The sequence below is a fragment of the Pseudorasbora parva genome, chromosome 25 (genome assembly GCF_024679245.1).
Source record: "Pseudorasbora parva isolate DD20220531a chromosome 25, ASM2467924v1, whole genome shotgun sequence".
In the NCBI taxonomy this organism is placed as follows: Eukaryota; Metazoa; Chordata; class Actinopteri; order Cypriniformes; family Gobionidae; genus Pseudorasbora; species Pseudorasbora parva.
Window position 1 is genome coordinate 20459088 of NC_090196.1, and position 15707 is coordinate 20474794.

A 15707-nucleotide genomic window follows, 5' to 3' on the forward strand; every position below is an offset into this window, starting at 1 on the left:
TGAACCTGAGAATTATAAGATAAATGCGTTTATGGTCATACTTTAATAAATGCAGCAAAATTATATTGAAATAAAGGTGTCAGTCCTACGAATGGAAATAAAGCAACACAATTTATTAAATAACCAACTCAACTCACCAGTGCTGTTATTGAGTAACAGGTTTCGGGTGTTCGTGCATCAGCCTATCAGTTCATTAGAGTTGGTTCACAGTTCACCGGGCGAGCTCCTTTTATAGCCCTGCGCCCATTGATGAGCCGCCTTCATTATTGGTGATGATGTCACCCCTTGGCCTGATGAAGAATGCGCGTGACAAGAAAGCACCTATACAACGCTACCCATAATTCAGTCCTCAATATACCTCTCTTGAAATTCCGCCCCTGAATTTGAACTTCTGCCCGTAAATTAGAGTGGTACACTTTTCTTCAAACTATAATTACGCAAACAAACAAATAAATAATTAAAACATAAAATAAACAAAAAAATAAACAAAAAAATAAAGACAGCTTGTTCATTAATCAGGTAGCAAAACTATATTAATTATATTATATTATATTATATTATATTCATTATATTATATTATATTATATTATATTATATTATATTATATTATATTATATTATATTATATTATATTATATTATAGCCTACTATATTTTGTATTATATTAATCTGATATACATTTCAGGAAATGTAATCTGTTAGTTGTATGATAAATTATACAACAGCTCAAAAAGTTTTGAAGGATAATATAGGCTATAAATTATTATTTCAGAAATGTGTGTTATTGGAAAAAGCATTTTAAAAATGTTTGCCTTTGAATCAATAAAATATAAATGTTGCTTTACTGTAAGAGTCTATTTTCAAAATCATGACTGTGCATGTGCAAATTAAAAAAAGAACATTTTAGAAAAGACTGTTATTGTAAAACATAATTTCTAAAATATAACTGTGTGTGTGTGTGTGTGTGTGTGTGTGTGTGTGTGTGTGTGTGTGTGTGTGTGTGTGTGTGTGTGTGTGTGTGTGTGTGTGTGTGTGTCCTTGTTTAAATTACATTGTGGGGTTATTACATTGTGTTTATATTACATTGTGTATTACATTTATATTACAAATGTCCCAATGAGGATAGTTAAACCTGAGATCACCTACATTCTGGGAACCAGCCAGCGGTCCCCACTTTTCAAAAGGCTTATAATCATACAGGATGAGTTTTTTTGAGAAAGTAAAAATGCAGAATGTTGGTGGGTAGTGATGGGTAGGTTTAGGGGCAGTGTAGGGGGATAGAAAATACGGTTTGTACGGAATAAAAACCATTACGTCTATAGAGAGTCCCCACAAAGATAGCGAACCAGACATAGCCTGTGTGTGTGTGTGTGTGTGTGTGTGTGTGTGTGTGTGTGTGTGTGTGTGTGTGTGTGTGTGTGTGTGTGTGTGTGTGTGTGTGCGTGTGCGTGTGCGTGTGTGTTTATATTTTTGTTTTCTATATTAATCATTTGTATTTCATTATTTTTATTATCATTTGAGAATTTCTATTTTATTGATTTGAATGTAAATTTAGCACAAATTTCTAAAATAAATTTTTTTTTTCATTCGCATACATTTGAAAAGGCATACATTTATAGAGTTCAACCATGTCATAGCAGCTGCTCCATGTTTTCTTCATCAGGTGGTAATCCAGCCAAAGGACCTGCTCCAGTCACAGGTGCCCAGAGAGGCACCCGGAGAGGTGGAGGGCTCTGTCCTATTTTATGGCCACTGATGACAGATTAGGTAACTATGAGCGAAGTTTTCTAAATGTAGCCCGGGAATGGCTATGTCATGACACAGAGAGTACTTTTGAGCACCTAAGCAGGTTTGACCCGTAGATCTTTCTTACCTCATGGTGTGGTTAGGGTTTCTCTCCAATCTATATGCCTACAGGTTCATGACTGGGGTATGACGACAGGGAGCAGGCATCCTGATGACATACAAGGCAATAAACATCCCCCGAGTCTGTAAATTAGAGAGTACAGGCGAGATCATCACCCAATATCATGAGTTTTAATGCAATAACCAGTACGTGCTTGTAAGCTGTATCCAATACTGCTTATTCTGGAGATGCCCACTACATCTCATGGATTGCACCTGTTGATGAGCGTACTGTTTCATCCTCTGGCATTCTGTAAAACAAACTTCACAGGTGGCAAGCAATTAAAGTTGTTTACATACCATATTTGCAAGATTTATGGCTGACAAGGCCCGCGCGTTGGGGATGGTTGACCCGGTCCTGGACGTTTGTGGGACTGTAATGGGCTGAAGTGGGCATGGCCTGTTTAGATGACACCTGCCAAACAAATAAACCTTTGACCTTTGCATGGGATCCCTAGCACAGTTCTAACAATCCTAAGCAGTATTTAGACCCTTTGGAGGCAGGAGGAGGGAACTTTCAACCTGAGAACTGTAGTTCTCATTACCTCATGCTTTATCAATGCAGGTCATGACTCATGTTACCACTACACATGATTATTCAGAAGAATTCAGGGGAGAATATCAAGTCACCTAAGGACACCCAATGCAATCGTGTAGGTGTAAAAGCCATGTAGATCCTTGTAACGAAGAATCTATATTAAGTGTATATTTTTGTTTTTTCTCAAGGTTTATTAAGTAGTAAAAAAAAAAAAAATTACATGGGCTGACTTGAATACAACATCTGACAACTAAAATGGGTGGCAATATATGTTAATAGCTGGCATCTGACGACAGGTGAAACATTCAAGTCATAAAAGAGGGTATTTGCATCAAATACTGGTTCTAAAAATACTTTAAGATCTTATATTATTTTACAGATTTTACAGTTACAGTTTTCTGATATGGCAAATAAAAAAACAACGGAAAAAGATTTTAAACAGGAGCAAATTTGAAAATGTTTAAAAGAGCAAAACAGAACAGAAAAGAATAAAACAACACAGACTATAGAATAGAATAGAATAGAATAGAATAGAATAGAATAGAATAGAATAGAATAGAATAGACATGGTTGAAGTGTATTTTTTATATTTACTGCTATGTAACTGTACAATGTATTATACCAACCAATGAAAATTAAACCATGCAATGCAATCCACAGAACACAATTAAAATCAAATACAATTACAATAGCCTGAAAAAAAGTAAATGCATTTTATTTTATTATAAATGTATTAAAATAAAAAGTACATGTAGCCCATGTATTGTGTGTGTGTGTGTGTGTGTGTGTGTGTGTGTGTGTGTGTGTGTGTGGGGGGGGGGGGGGGGGTGATAAACCTTTCACTTTGTGACCTTTTAAAAAAGGGATGCCGACTTACGTGTCAACCTTACGTACCTAAAAACATTAGTAACACATTTAATGCACTTTCACATGCAATATTGCCATTGGGCCGTAAAAAGAATGGCAGTAAAAATCATTTTAGCTGCTGTTTGATGACGCCATAGACCACGGAAGCCATTTCTAACAAGAAAAGCTACAAAAAGCGGCCTTTATGTGAGAAAGGGGTTTCTCCAGCAGTGAAAATAGATGCGTGACAAGCCGAGTGACGCACAAAGTGAAGCTTATTCATGAATGGACTGAAGATATAAAGGTTACGTAGCTTTTCGTCTCCCAGCAACGGTGTGATTTATGAAATGGCACTTTTCAGTAGCCTACACACCACTGTGAGTAGTTTCTTATTCCTTACATAGTTCTTATCTTATATAGTTGTAGTTTCTTCTTCAGTGTTTCCTATACGTATTTTTTTTTACAAGATAATATTGCTCAACAACAATTACGTTTTTAGAATGTACATGCTGTTGATAGATGATGTCCATACTTGAGCATGCGCAGTGGCGCACCGCGCTGAAGCAGTAATTGGCGGAAAAATATGAGTGTATTTCCGAAATAGTTCGTTAATTGATAAAACAGGTAAGTACATGACAGTTTCCCTGTTGATTTAGACCCAGTACATTAAATACATTTAAAATGTACTGCACTATTAAATATTTAGTTGCTAAGGAGGATAATTTTTGAAAGTTGCTTCCTGTAACAATGTTGCCGAGAATCTGTGGAAAATGACGCCGCGTTAGATTGTAGCAGTCAGCTATAGCTACAGTTTCTCCTGTTTTACAAATGTAAACACAATAATGTCCTTGTACTTTTAAGGTCAATCTCTCCGAGTGAAAGGGTGACCAGCTAATCCTCAGACGCCTGTCAGGTAAGACGTATACACGATTAGGCACATATTTGATTAAATTTGATTCCTTGATTTAAATAAATTTTATCACACCAACAGATGCTATTGGGGGACAGCTGGACAAATAGGACACTTCACTTTAATGAGGTATGTGAGTATTCACTAAAATTTATATTAAAACTTAGGGTTATAGTACTAACTTTTTCAGGTTACATAAAGGTTTATGAAAATGCTTTTCAATAAGGTCAAAACCATTAACGTTAGTTATTGTATTAACTAATATGAACTAACAATGTGAAATACATGGGTTATAGTGTTTATTAATCGCTGTTACGTTAGTTGAGAATACAACTGTTCATTGGCAGAGGTCCATTAGCTAATATTAGCAGGTACATATTTTGATTTGAATAATGTATTAGTAAATGCAGATGTGTAAATACTACTTGAAAAACATACTTGAGTAAAAATACAAATACCTTTACAGCAATAATTTCAATACGATTTGATTAAAAGTCAGGATTAAGCCATTATTAAAGCCTTAGTTCAATTAGAACATTTTAGTTGCTTTTATGAACATGCCTTAAAAACATGTTTTAAGATAATATTATGCCAGTGCTTCCAGTTAAAACAGCTCAAAACATGCCTTTTAGTCTGGGACTAGGCTCAAAGGGTTAGTTCACCCAAAAATTAAATTTATGTCATTAATGACTCGCCCTAATGTCCTTCCACACCCGTAAGACCTCCGTTCATCTTCAGAACACAGTTTAAGATATTTTATATTTAGTCCGACAGCGTAAGTGTAGGCACACTATATGTCCATGTCCAGAAAGGGAATAAAAACATCATCAGAGTAGTCCATATGTGACCTCAGTTAGTTCATTAGAATCTCTTGAAGCATCAAAAATACATTTTGGTCCAAAAATAACAAAAACTATGACTTTATTCAGCATTGTCTTCTCTTCCATGTTTGTTTTCAAACTTCAAATAAAGATTAAAATGGTCATGAATCAGCGGATTGATTTATGATTTCGGATCGCCAATATCACGTGATTTCAGCAGTGTGGCAGTTTGACATACGATCCAAATCATGAATCAATAAGCTGATTCATGACCATTTGAATCTTTATTTGAGGTTTGAAAACAAACGTGGAAGAGATGACAATGCTGAATAATGTCTTAGTTTTTGTTATTTTTGGACCAAAATGTTTTTTCGATGCTTCAAGAGTTAACACCTAATTGTAAAGGGTTATTGCACCAGTCATAAAGAGCATGCACATATATAGAGATAGAAACACAATAGCTGCATCTCATTTCGAAAGCTTGTTCCTCCGGAGGTCGCATTTAAAGGCTGCAACGTCATCAAGGATATCTTGTTTAAAGCTGCAGTCCGTAACTTTTTCGGGTTAAAAATAATCCAAAATAAATTTGAGCAAGTGCATAACCAGCCAGTGTTCAAAACTATCTTCTTACCGTAGCTCGATTTACAGCTTGTAATAATATTTTTAATTCCAGTGGTACTGGTGGATTTCCCCGGGAAATTCAAGCGTATGTTTGCGTCATTGCGTCACATCTGTACACATAAAGAAGGAGTCCTGGTTAGCAGGCTATCGCATGTAAGGATGTTCGAAATTGAGATAGCCTTTTCTCACACCACTTGATAAAATTAAACTTATCAATTTGATGGCGGATCCAAAAAGGTTCAAACGACAGTCACCAGTAACAACTGGAGATTCATTCGTTGTAAAATGCAAAAGTCTTCGGACTTCGGAGTGAAAAAAAAGAGACTTCACCCAGGGCGATGCGAAAAAGAGAATAATTAAAGGTGGCGTGAACTCCGTGTTTTTTCAGCTTTTTTTCTGCTGAACAGGTAAGACATTTCAATGGTTGAATTAGGCTATGTAACAGTAGCACACCTGTTCGTTTTCCTTTGTTGTGCCTTTCTCATTTTGCTATGTGCATTATGGTAACATCAGTTATTTTGTGCTTGCTATGAGAGGGAGCTTCACCTCTACTCCACATTAATGTGTTGGTATATGACGATTAGAAATTAGACTGCACAGAAATGGAAACTGTACTACAGGTAGCCCTAATCCACAAAAGAGGATGAGCTTCTTACTTGTTCAGTGACATTCTTTTTTCGGTCATACTTTCAAACAGTAAAGTCTGTGATTGTGAATGACAGCATCCACACCGGGTGACTGACAGCGCTTCTCCTGACAGCTGCACATTTGATTCCTCCGCGCTGTGCAGACCGGGGCACTACTCACGTAGAGTTGATAATTCCGCGAATAACTGCAATTGCAGTTTTCGAACAGAGATGGCGACAAAGAGGAAAAACTACGGACTGCAGCTTTAAGAAAAGTAACAAAATTAAAACTGACTGTTATTACTTTTGAGATGTGAAATACTGTAATTTTTCTCTTACACTGCAATCTAATGCTACTTACACTGTAATCTAGCTGTTTCTTTACTTAACCCTTAAATGCATACCATTCATCATTCACTACCCTCATACACATACTTTTTTTTAAGTTAGACATCAACCTTCCTAGTAACCTCTATCAATCCATTTTAAACAATACAACAAGAAAAAAATAATAGTTATAATTCAATGCCTGTTTTTCCACTTGTTTTTTTGTCAAAATTGTATAGGGTCACTAAGAGGTGTAAGATTGTACAAATATATATATATATATATATATATATATATATATATATATATATATATATATATATATATATATATATATATTGCACAATAATAAATGACGAAATAGGTGGAATTTACCTTTATTCCACAAGGTGGCAATGTCTGATTTGCAATGATGAAGTGACGTTTCACTCATAGTTACCTCAAACAGAAAACAAAACAATACTAATTATAATCTGCAAAACTTGAAATGAATTAGTACATTTACTGCAGAAAGCAAGTACTAAACACAATTAATATTAGTGTCAATGTCACTTGATGATGGATGTGGTCAAGTGTCAGTAATGGATGTGTCAGTGATCAAAATATAGATTTTTAAGACGTTGAAAATGAGTTTGGAGAATATGCGTGAGATTGCAAATATGAGCCAGATGCTGAATGTACTGGTAAATAAGCTCTGATGGGACATATATGATGATGGTATGAAACATCAGCTCAAACTGAATCCTTCCAAGCTCCAAAAGGTAACGAAATATGTTTGATTTTATTCTTCTGTAATTGTTACTCTAACTTCAGGAGTTTTATATATAATCGTGACAGGTAGAGATCTATCCATGATAGATATAGATCCAGGTCGCTAACGACCCAAATATGTAAGAATGTTTGGCGAAACATTCATGCATTTAAGGGTTAAATGAGACCGCCTTGATGACATGCAGCCTTCAAATGAGACCTCTGAAAGATGCAGCCTTTTGAAAAGAGACAGCTTATATTGCCAAAAGTCGTGGGACAGCCCTCCAAATCATTGAATTTAGGTGTTTTAATCACTTCCATGGCCAAAGGTGTATAAAATCAGCATGCATACTGCTTCTACAAACATTTGTGAAAGAATGAGTCGCTCTTAGGAGCTCAGTGAATTCAAGAGTGGAAACCGTGATAGGTTGCCACCTGTGCAATAAGTTTATCCGGGAAATTTCCTTAGAAATAAATATTCGATGGTCAACTCTGTTAGTGGTATTATAAAAAAGTGGAAGCAATTGGGAACAACAGCAACTCAGCCACAATGTGGTAGGCCACTTAAAATCACAGAGTGGGGTCAGTGCATGCTGAGGTGCACAGAGTGCAGAAGTTACCAACTTTCTGCAGAGTCAATACAGACCTCCAAACTTTGATTGAACTTCAGATTAGCTCAAGAACAGTGTAGAGCAGGGATGGGCAAACTCGATCCTGAAAGGTGACTGCCATGCAGAGTTTAGTTCTAACCCTAATCAAATACACCTGAACCAGCGAATGTCTTCAGGATTACTAGAAAGCTACAGGCCGGTGAGTTTTATCAGGGTTGGAGCTAAACTCTGCAGGGCAGTGGCCCTCCAGGACTAAGTTTGCCACCCCTGCTGTAGAGGGCTTCATTGGACGGGTTTCCTTGGCTGAGCAGCTGCATCTAATCCTTGTACCAGTTTCACACTGCACACGCAAGCAGTGCATCCTTTCTTTCACCTTTTCCGTATTTCTCCTCCAACCCCTGCCTGTCTCGTGCTTTGATTTTTGATGGGCAGCATATATATGGTGACTGCTGGTAAATGTGACCATGTTGCCCTCTGTCCCAAACACATATGCAAATAACATGCTGTATTGTATATAGGTAGTTTACATAATAAAATTAACCTTAAAGATATGCCTCTAGTGTTAATCATTTAAACGGGCCTTTGAAGTTTGGACAAATTTTAAATTTAATTTTTTTAATCACATCTTTGGATGTCATATGGTAATTGTAAAACACACAGAACCCTTCTCTACATTATTTCATGGTGAAATATGTTATTTTTCATGTTAATCGGGTCAATTTTGATCAAGAACAATGCACTGTGGCTTTAATGTGTTAATGTGCAGTGTGAATGCTTTAATCTGTTAACATGGGCGCCGGAAAAAATATGTGCTGGTTACACTCTGCTAACGCATATGCAGTGTGAAACTGGCCTTACATCAAGTGCAAAGCAAAATGTTAGATACAGTGGTGTAAACCATGCCGCCACTGGACTATAGAGCAGTAGAGATGTGTTTTCTGGAGTGACAAATCACGCTTCTCTGTCTGGCAATATGATCGACAAGTCTGGGGTTGGCGGTTACCAGGAGAATGGTACGTGCCTGACTGCATTGTGCCAAGTGTAAAGTTTGGTGGAAGGGGGTTATGGTGTGGGGTCAGGGTTTGGGCCTGGCCCCTTAGTTCCAGCGAAAGGAACCCTTAATGCGGTGATGAATTGAGAAATCAATTTCCCTTGAGCTTTGGATATATAAAAGGTCATGGTAATATAAGAATATCCTGTAAGTTTCAAAGCTGAAAACATTTTACTTGTCAACTTCCTTGACACCAGGCCCAGAAAACGATCGGGTGCGCATCTTGACGTCATTGAGTGATGAAACACTGCCTCTACAGAATAAAAAGCACGTGTAATTCAGTAGCCCCACCCACCGATCCAGTTTGGATCACGTTGCCAACAGCAATGAACATGCCGAAGAAGACAGCAAGATATTGTAGAACACAGTTGCTGCATTAGCTTCCTTCGGATCCTAATATTAGGAATGTGTGATACTACTTAATTTATTTTAAATGTAGTTCCAGCTCACGTGGGGAAGACATTGTACGCGTGTTTGCAATCGCTTCATTTAACTGGGGAATCGTTTGTAAACAAGTCTTAGGTCGCACTGGATTTGTAAACACAATGTTGTGTCATCTATATTGGATCCGATAGGAATGGTGCAACACACTTATGCGAGTAAAATGTATTTTTTATATGTAATAGTAGTCCCGGGGCTATATGTTTTCCAGACAGGCTACCAAAACATAAGCCCGTCATAAGGCCAGTGAATCTCAAATAGTGAAATAATATTCCTTTCTTGATCTGGGCGCACGTGACAGGCGAAGTAATACAAAAATAATATTACAATCAATAGAAAATTTCAAATAAATCGTGTTTGTTTGATAAAGACGTTTACGAGCCCTGTGGTTGAGAGAATCATTCCAGTTGCCGCTTTCCTCCCTCATGTGAACTGAACTGACAGGGGAGCAGAAGATTATTAAATAGGCAAATATTATCCAATCCCAGCTGTGGGCGTTAACTTCCAAGTCTCCCGTGCTGCATGCCCATCCAAACCCAGCATTCAGGAGACACCCTCAATACCAGTGTAGAAAATAGCCTATTACTCATCAGTTATTATGTTTTTGAATGTACAAACCACACGCACGTCATTAGTTGACCTCAGACAACAGTATAAAAAATTTAAAAAGCCATTTCATGACACCTTTAATGTTTTAGCATACCAGGACATTTTAGACAATTTCATGCTCCCAACCTTGTGGGAACAGTTTGGGGATCAACCCGATAGAACACCTTTGGAATTAGTTAGAGCAGAGACTGTGAGCCAGGCCGTCTTTTCCAAAATCAGTGCCTGACCTTACAAATGCACTTCTAGAAGAATGGTCAAAACTTCCCATAAACACACTTCTTAACCTTATGAAAAACCTTCCCAGAAAAATGTTAGCTGTTATAGCTGCAAAGGGTGGGCAAACTGCATATTAAACAGATTAAGAATGGGATGTCTTTAAAGTTCATGTGCATGTAAAGGCAGGTGTCCCAAAACTTTTGGCAATATAAGTGTATGTATTATATAAATACATTTATACCGTTTTGTATATGTTGACTGCTGGTAATTCTGCTTACCCTCTAGATCTTAAATTTTTCTATTTCCTACTTCTACTTCTGTGTGTCTGCACATAAATCTGATTCTGATGCATTGCATCTTGCTGATTTTGGTCAATTAACCCATATACTCTCTAATTTTCTAGAGGAAATGGCTTCTTTCCCAACAAAGATTATTCCCATTGTTGAAAATGCTTTTAAAGCATCCAAGAAGCATAAAAACAAGAAAGTGAAGAAAGAAAAAAAGGATAAGAGCAAAACCAAGTGTGTACCCAACTTCTTGTCACATGATGGCTGCTGTGAGACAGATTTTACACAAAAGCAAGAGACTAAGAAAAGGAAAAAGGCAAGGAAGAAAGCCAAACGCAAGGAGGACCTCCAGCAACCTAAAATAAAAAAACAGCCTGACAAACCCGAAGACGCGCCCCAAATTCAGCCCATTATCTTCATCTCCCCTGATCAGGAGACACCACAGCAACATTCAACTGAGAATGATTGTCATAGAAGTGTTAAAGTGATAGGGAAGATTAAAAAGAGAGTCATCTTCAACTTGCCATCTGAGCAAAGCCAACCTGCAAAGCAAAAATACAATGAATTTGGAAAGAAGCAAATTGTCTGCGAAAGCAGCTTGGAATCCAGTACAGCTGAAGAAATTAACAGCCAAGACCTGTTCATCACACAGAAATCATTCATGGATCCATACGTGGAGATCTCCAGCAGCTCAAGCTGTAATGAGGCCCCTGCTGTGAAGGCCCCAGAGAAGCGTTCATGCAGGTCAACAGCAGAAGCAACCACTCAAACTGAGAACTTCTTTACCTTGCCAGTGCTTGCCAGCTCTCTCAGGTTTCAGCAGAACACTTCCATGTGCTCGGAGGAACCGGTGGACCTGAGCTTGCCGAACAGAACAAGACGAATGCACAGGCCAAAACATTCCGCTGTAGAGTCTGCAAACCCACCCAAGCTAAAGATATCAGACACTTCGAGTGAAGACGGTGATATGATATCCAAGACCAAAGGTGATCTACTCCAGCAGAAAGTCATTCAGACTCGCTTGAACGAGTCTTTCTTTTTTAAGGTGAAGGGCGAAGATTCACCAAAGCCTATGTGCCCTTTGATGAAGTTCACGGAAAGTGTTGAAAAAAGAATGAAAAAGTAAAATCATACCAAGCTGAAATGTTACAAAGTTCTGTGCACATTCAAAACAAAGACTAAAAGGTTTTGGTATTAGCAGTTTTATTCTGTATTTTACATGGTTCGTTTCAATGTTTAGATCTAGTTAAATGTTCTTGAATATGAATCTTCAGTGTCTATTGTTTACAAGCAAACATTGTTCACAAAAATGCATCCAATTAAAATATGTTGTGTGGGGGAAAAAAGTAACCAACAGTCTAATTGTGTCTAAATAATTTGATTCCCATCCACTTCCAAAGGTGAAAGAAAACATAAACAGGAATAGTTACTGGCAACAGCAGGCTGTAGAAACACACACTGCTTGCGCTCGTGCAGCCTTGAGGGAAATTTTCATCCACAGTCGCCGAATAAAACAGTCCTGACAAGGATATCAGCGGCACAAGAACAGTCACAGTAGACAGGGAGAAAAACATTGTGGCAGAAAATGAATATTTACTTTAGAAACTCAAGATTCAGAGGGTTTTTCAGTAGCGTCTGTCTTGTGTATCATTCGCGCATCCTGTGGGATCATGTTAGGAATACCATCAATGATGGGATATGCGATGCCAAGCTCTTCGTTAATTAATTCATTGCTCCTTTCATCATACCTGAAAAAACAGAAGCAATTACATATTAGTATTACAGATAATATACTCTGAACATCCCATAAGCAAATTTACTACGTTAAACAAAATGCTTATTATAAAACCATACAAAATGAATATATAGGAAGTTGCGTTTAATTTAAATAATAAATATTTAAATTAAAAATATAATCAAAAATAGTAATTGTAATCTGCCATGGTAAAAGTTAGCGAAGAAAATGATCAACCGGTGGAATAGCTAAAATATCAGCACTGCTATAAAAGTCATATGATAACACGCATTAGGTAACAATATTATATATGATAGTAGAATATCATACCTCAGGGAGTTTTTGGACAGTGGACACACAAGAAACTCAAGGAGGGACACATCAAACACCTGACTCTCGCTGCCCTTCACTCCATCACTCCGACTTCGCTGTTGTCTCCGGGTCTGAACGGCGCTCACAGTACGCAAGAGTGACTGTGCGGTCACAGATCTCTGCACGCTAAAAACTCCAGTGGCAAGTGTCCTCAACGCATGAGACATATCCTAAGAGAGATGTGTAGATAGAAAACTAAACTTGTTTCACCCGTTTGACAGACGCCAACAGTGAACCGGAAGCGCTTAGCATGGAGCGTCTGTAAATGCGTCCCCTGATCTTTTGCATTCCCGAGGTTCCGTTGGGAAGATTATGATCACAGATTAGTTTAGTTTAAAATGTCATGCATACAAGATAATAATAATATATGTGTTTTCATCTGGTCTGCACGTATGGTCTGCACAGGACGAAGAATAATTAGAAACTGGATTCAGATATTTTATAATAATAATTATATATATATATATATATATATATATATATATATATATATATATATATATATATATATATATATATATATATGAATACATTAATTAGTAATAATAATAATAATAATTCAGTTTGAATTGAGCCATTAATTTAGATTTAGAACAGACATAATTAAAATAAAATGAAATAATGCCATTTTTATACTACCGTTTCATTTGTATCATGTTCATTATTATTATTATTAACTGCACTGATCAATGTAATACGTAAAAAAAAAGGCTGTAACGATTAACGTAAATTAATCTAAAATGCCACTATTGCTACAACAACTACTACTAATACTAATAAATAATAATAATTCAGTTGGCAGTTAATTATTGATTTAGATTTAAGACAGAGATAATTATCACTAATTGTAAAATAATAATACGTTCTCTTTTGCACACACACACACACACACACACACACACACACACACACACACACACACACACACACACACACACACACACACACACACACACAAATTAATCATTTTAAATAATAATAATAATAATTTCCATTTTATGCCAAGAAAAATGAAAAAAGTGCAATTGTAGCATTAAGTCATAATTAAATTAAATTAAATTAAATTAAATTAAATTAAATTAAATTAAATTAAATTAAATTAAATTAAATTAAATTAAATTAAATTAAAAGGGCTCAATGCAGAGTGCAGACTGAATTAAATGTCAAATATGCTATATCTAGAATGTAAATAGCGTGTTGGTTCCATAGACTGTGGAAGTCAAGTTCCAAGAAGTCATAGTTAGAGGACTGTATTTAAAATAGATTTATTGGATAGAATTGTGACATTTTATGCCTCATTACACGAAATAATCTCATGAAAGCAGTTTGTGGCGCTCTTGCCTAAGGCAATAAACAGAAATCCAACATGTGACGCTGAAGAGGTGTTTCTTGACCAGCAGATGTCGCCAGTGAACTGTTAAACACAAAAAGCTTTTGCAGACGTGAAGCAACTTGACTTTCAAGAGCATGTGGTGAAAAAGAGTTGAGACTTAAATCATATGGCAGAAGCTTCCAGCAGTGCAAAGGTAATACAAAATATAGGATATAAATTGTTCAAAACAATTGTATATTGGCCATTCCACTGTGATTGTAATTTTGAGTGGAAGAGAGCTCTCCTTAATCCACACAAACAACAGACTGTAGCGAAAGTCGAGTGTTTGACCAACCTCCTCTAAACTGCCCTCTTGATTTGAAAGCTACTCTTAAAGAGTCTCATAAGTTGAGCTGTGTTCTCTCATCCAGCAACCCTGCTTGTTTTCTTAAGACTCGACCAGGGTTTTATCAGTCAGTCACTTGGCATGTTTGCAGTGATTTCTATAACCACATCCCCCCGAATAGCCCTAAATATCAAAGTTGTTTCTCGTCAATATTTCTTTGAGATGGAGGAGTAAGAGCTTGGAAGCTCGGGAGCTTACAGAGCTCAGCTCACCGACCTGTCAAGCATGTCAAATGAAACAAACCTGCTCAAGGCCAGAGTCATACTGGTGCATTCTTCATTGCTGCATTATTCGACTGCCTGGGCTATGTGAAATTTCACTACCCTCTTGCTCTTCAGATGATGTTTATTGTGTGACCTTAAAGCTAATCGCTAGGCTGCAAAAACAGCAAAATAATTGAAAATGAACTGAATTTGAAGTTGAGAGAGAGAGAGAGAGAGAGAGAGAGAGAGAGAGAGAGAGAGAGAGAGAGTGTGTGTGTGTGTGTGTGTGTGTATGAATGAATGAATGAATCAAAGCTCATTATGTGATATTCAAGGTTTTCGATATAAATCACATTTACCTGGTTTGACTTTTATAGGTTGGTTATTCGAATTACTTGTAAAGTCAGTTATACTTTGATACACGGTGTCTGTGGTTGGAGAAAATGTGTTAAAAATATGAAAAGAGACAAACCTGAAGTCAGTTATGCAAATGTCTGAATGAGCCTAAGGGTTCTTGCCTTTGTCTGTGATTTTTATCTCCAAATCAAACTGTGCCAGTGATGTCTTGTGAATCTCTGGTGTGGTCTTTTCAACTAAAACAATTTGTTCCCCGTCAACTAATGGCAATTAGACAAATTGGCTATTGCCTTCTGTTATGATTTCCTGCCAGCAACCTTCACAAACGGTTTCACAGTTGCTATAGTGAATCAATTTAATCAAGTTTGAACTCTTTTCTGCTCCATTATCCACCACAGCAGGAACGCCGAGCAACATATGATTGCGTGAACTGTCATTATTTCCTTTCTTTTTGGTTTCCGTTAATGCAGATGGTACCAATACCAAGATATAGCTTACAAACGAGCAGCAATATGCTTCTCGAAATGTGTGAGGGGGCCAGCACACACCAGATGGGACTGGCTAATTTCTTGCACACTAAAGAATTAAAAACCATACGCTTTTACCTCATTTAATGCAGCCGAATTTAAGGGTTCTAAATCTCCTTGGTTTTTGTTGTTGTTGTTGTTGTTTTTTAGTCTGTTCAGTAGGAAAGATCTTAATTTACATACATTAACTACACATTTATAACACACAGGGCAGGCCTATAATTACAAATTAAACCC

At 36.9% G+C, this 15707-nt stretch overlaps 3 protein-coding genes across 4 annotated transcripts; 1 reads left to right on the forward strand and 2 right to left on the reverse strand.

The window, feature by feature from the left end:
- Window positions 1-3330: 3330 nt before the first annotated feature.
- On the forward strand, window positions 3331-11684 carry si:ch211-176l24.4 (uncharacterized). Of its 2 annotated transcripts, none has more exons than XM_067436177.1 (4): window positions 3331-3665; window positions 4150-4201; window positions 4280-4327; window positions 10675-11684. In XM_067436177.1, exon 4 carries the CDS (start codon window positions 10680-10682, stop codon window positions 11682-11684), a length of 1005 nt encoding a protein of 334 aa, XP_067292278.1. In that variant the 5' UTR covers window positions 3331-3665; window positions 4150-4201; window positions 4280-4327; window positions 10675-10679. The 2 variants fall into 2 exon arrangements, with proteins under 2 accessions (XP_067292278.1, XP_067292279.1); XM_067436178.1 differs by lacking the exon at window positions 3331-3665 and adding an exon at window positions 3839-3912.
- Window positions 11685-11744: 60 nt separating this feature from the next.
- Window positions 11745-12132, reverse strand: LOC137064707 (phosphatidylinositol N-acetylglucosaminyltransferase subunit Y). Its single transcript, XM_067436180.1, has one exon. It carries the CDS (start codon window positions 12130-12132, stop codon window positions 11917-11919), a length of 216 nt encoding a protein of 71 aa, XP_067292281.1. The 3' UTR covers window positions 11745-11916.
- Window positions 12133-12164: 32 nt separating this feature from the next.
- Window positions 12165-12941, reverse strand: LOC137064705 (UPF0434 protein Mmar10_2939-like). Its single transcript, XM_067436179.1, has 2 exons — window positions 12624-12941; window positions 12165-12306 (listed from the first exon to the last, which is right to left on the reverse strand). Exons 1-2 carry the CDS (start codon window positions 12830-12832, stop codon window positions 12165-12167), a joined length of 351 nt encoding a protein of 116 aa, XP_067292280.1. The 5' UTR covers window positions 12833-12941.
- Between the last annotated feature and the right edge of the window lie 2766 nt (window positions 12942-15707).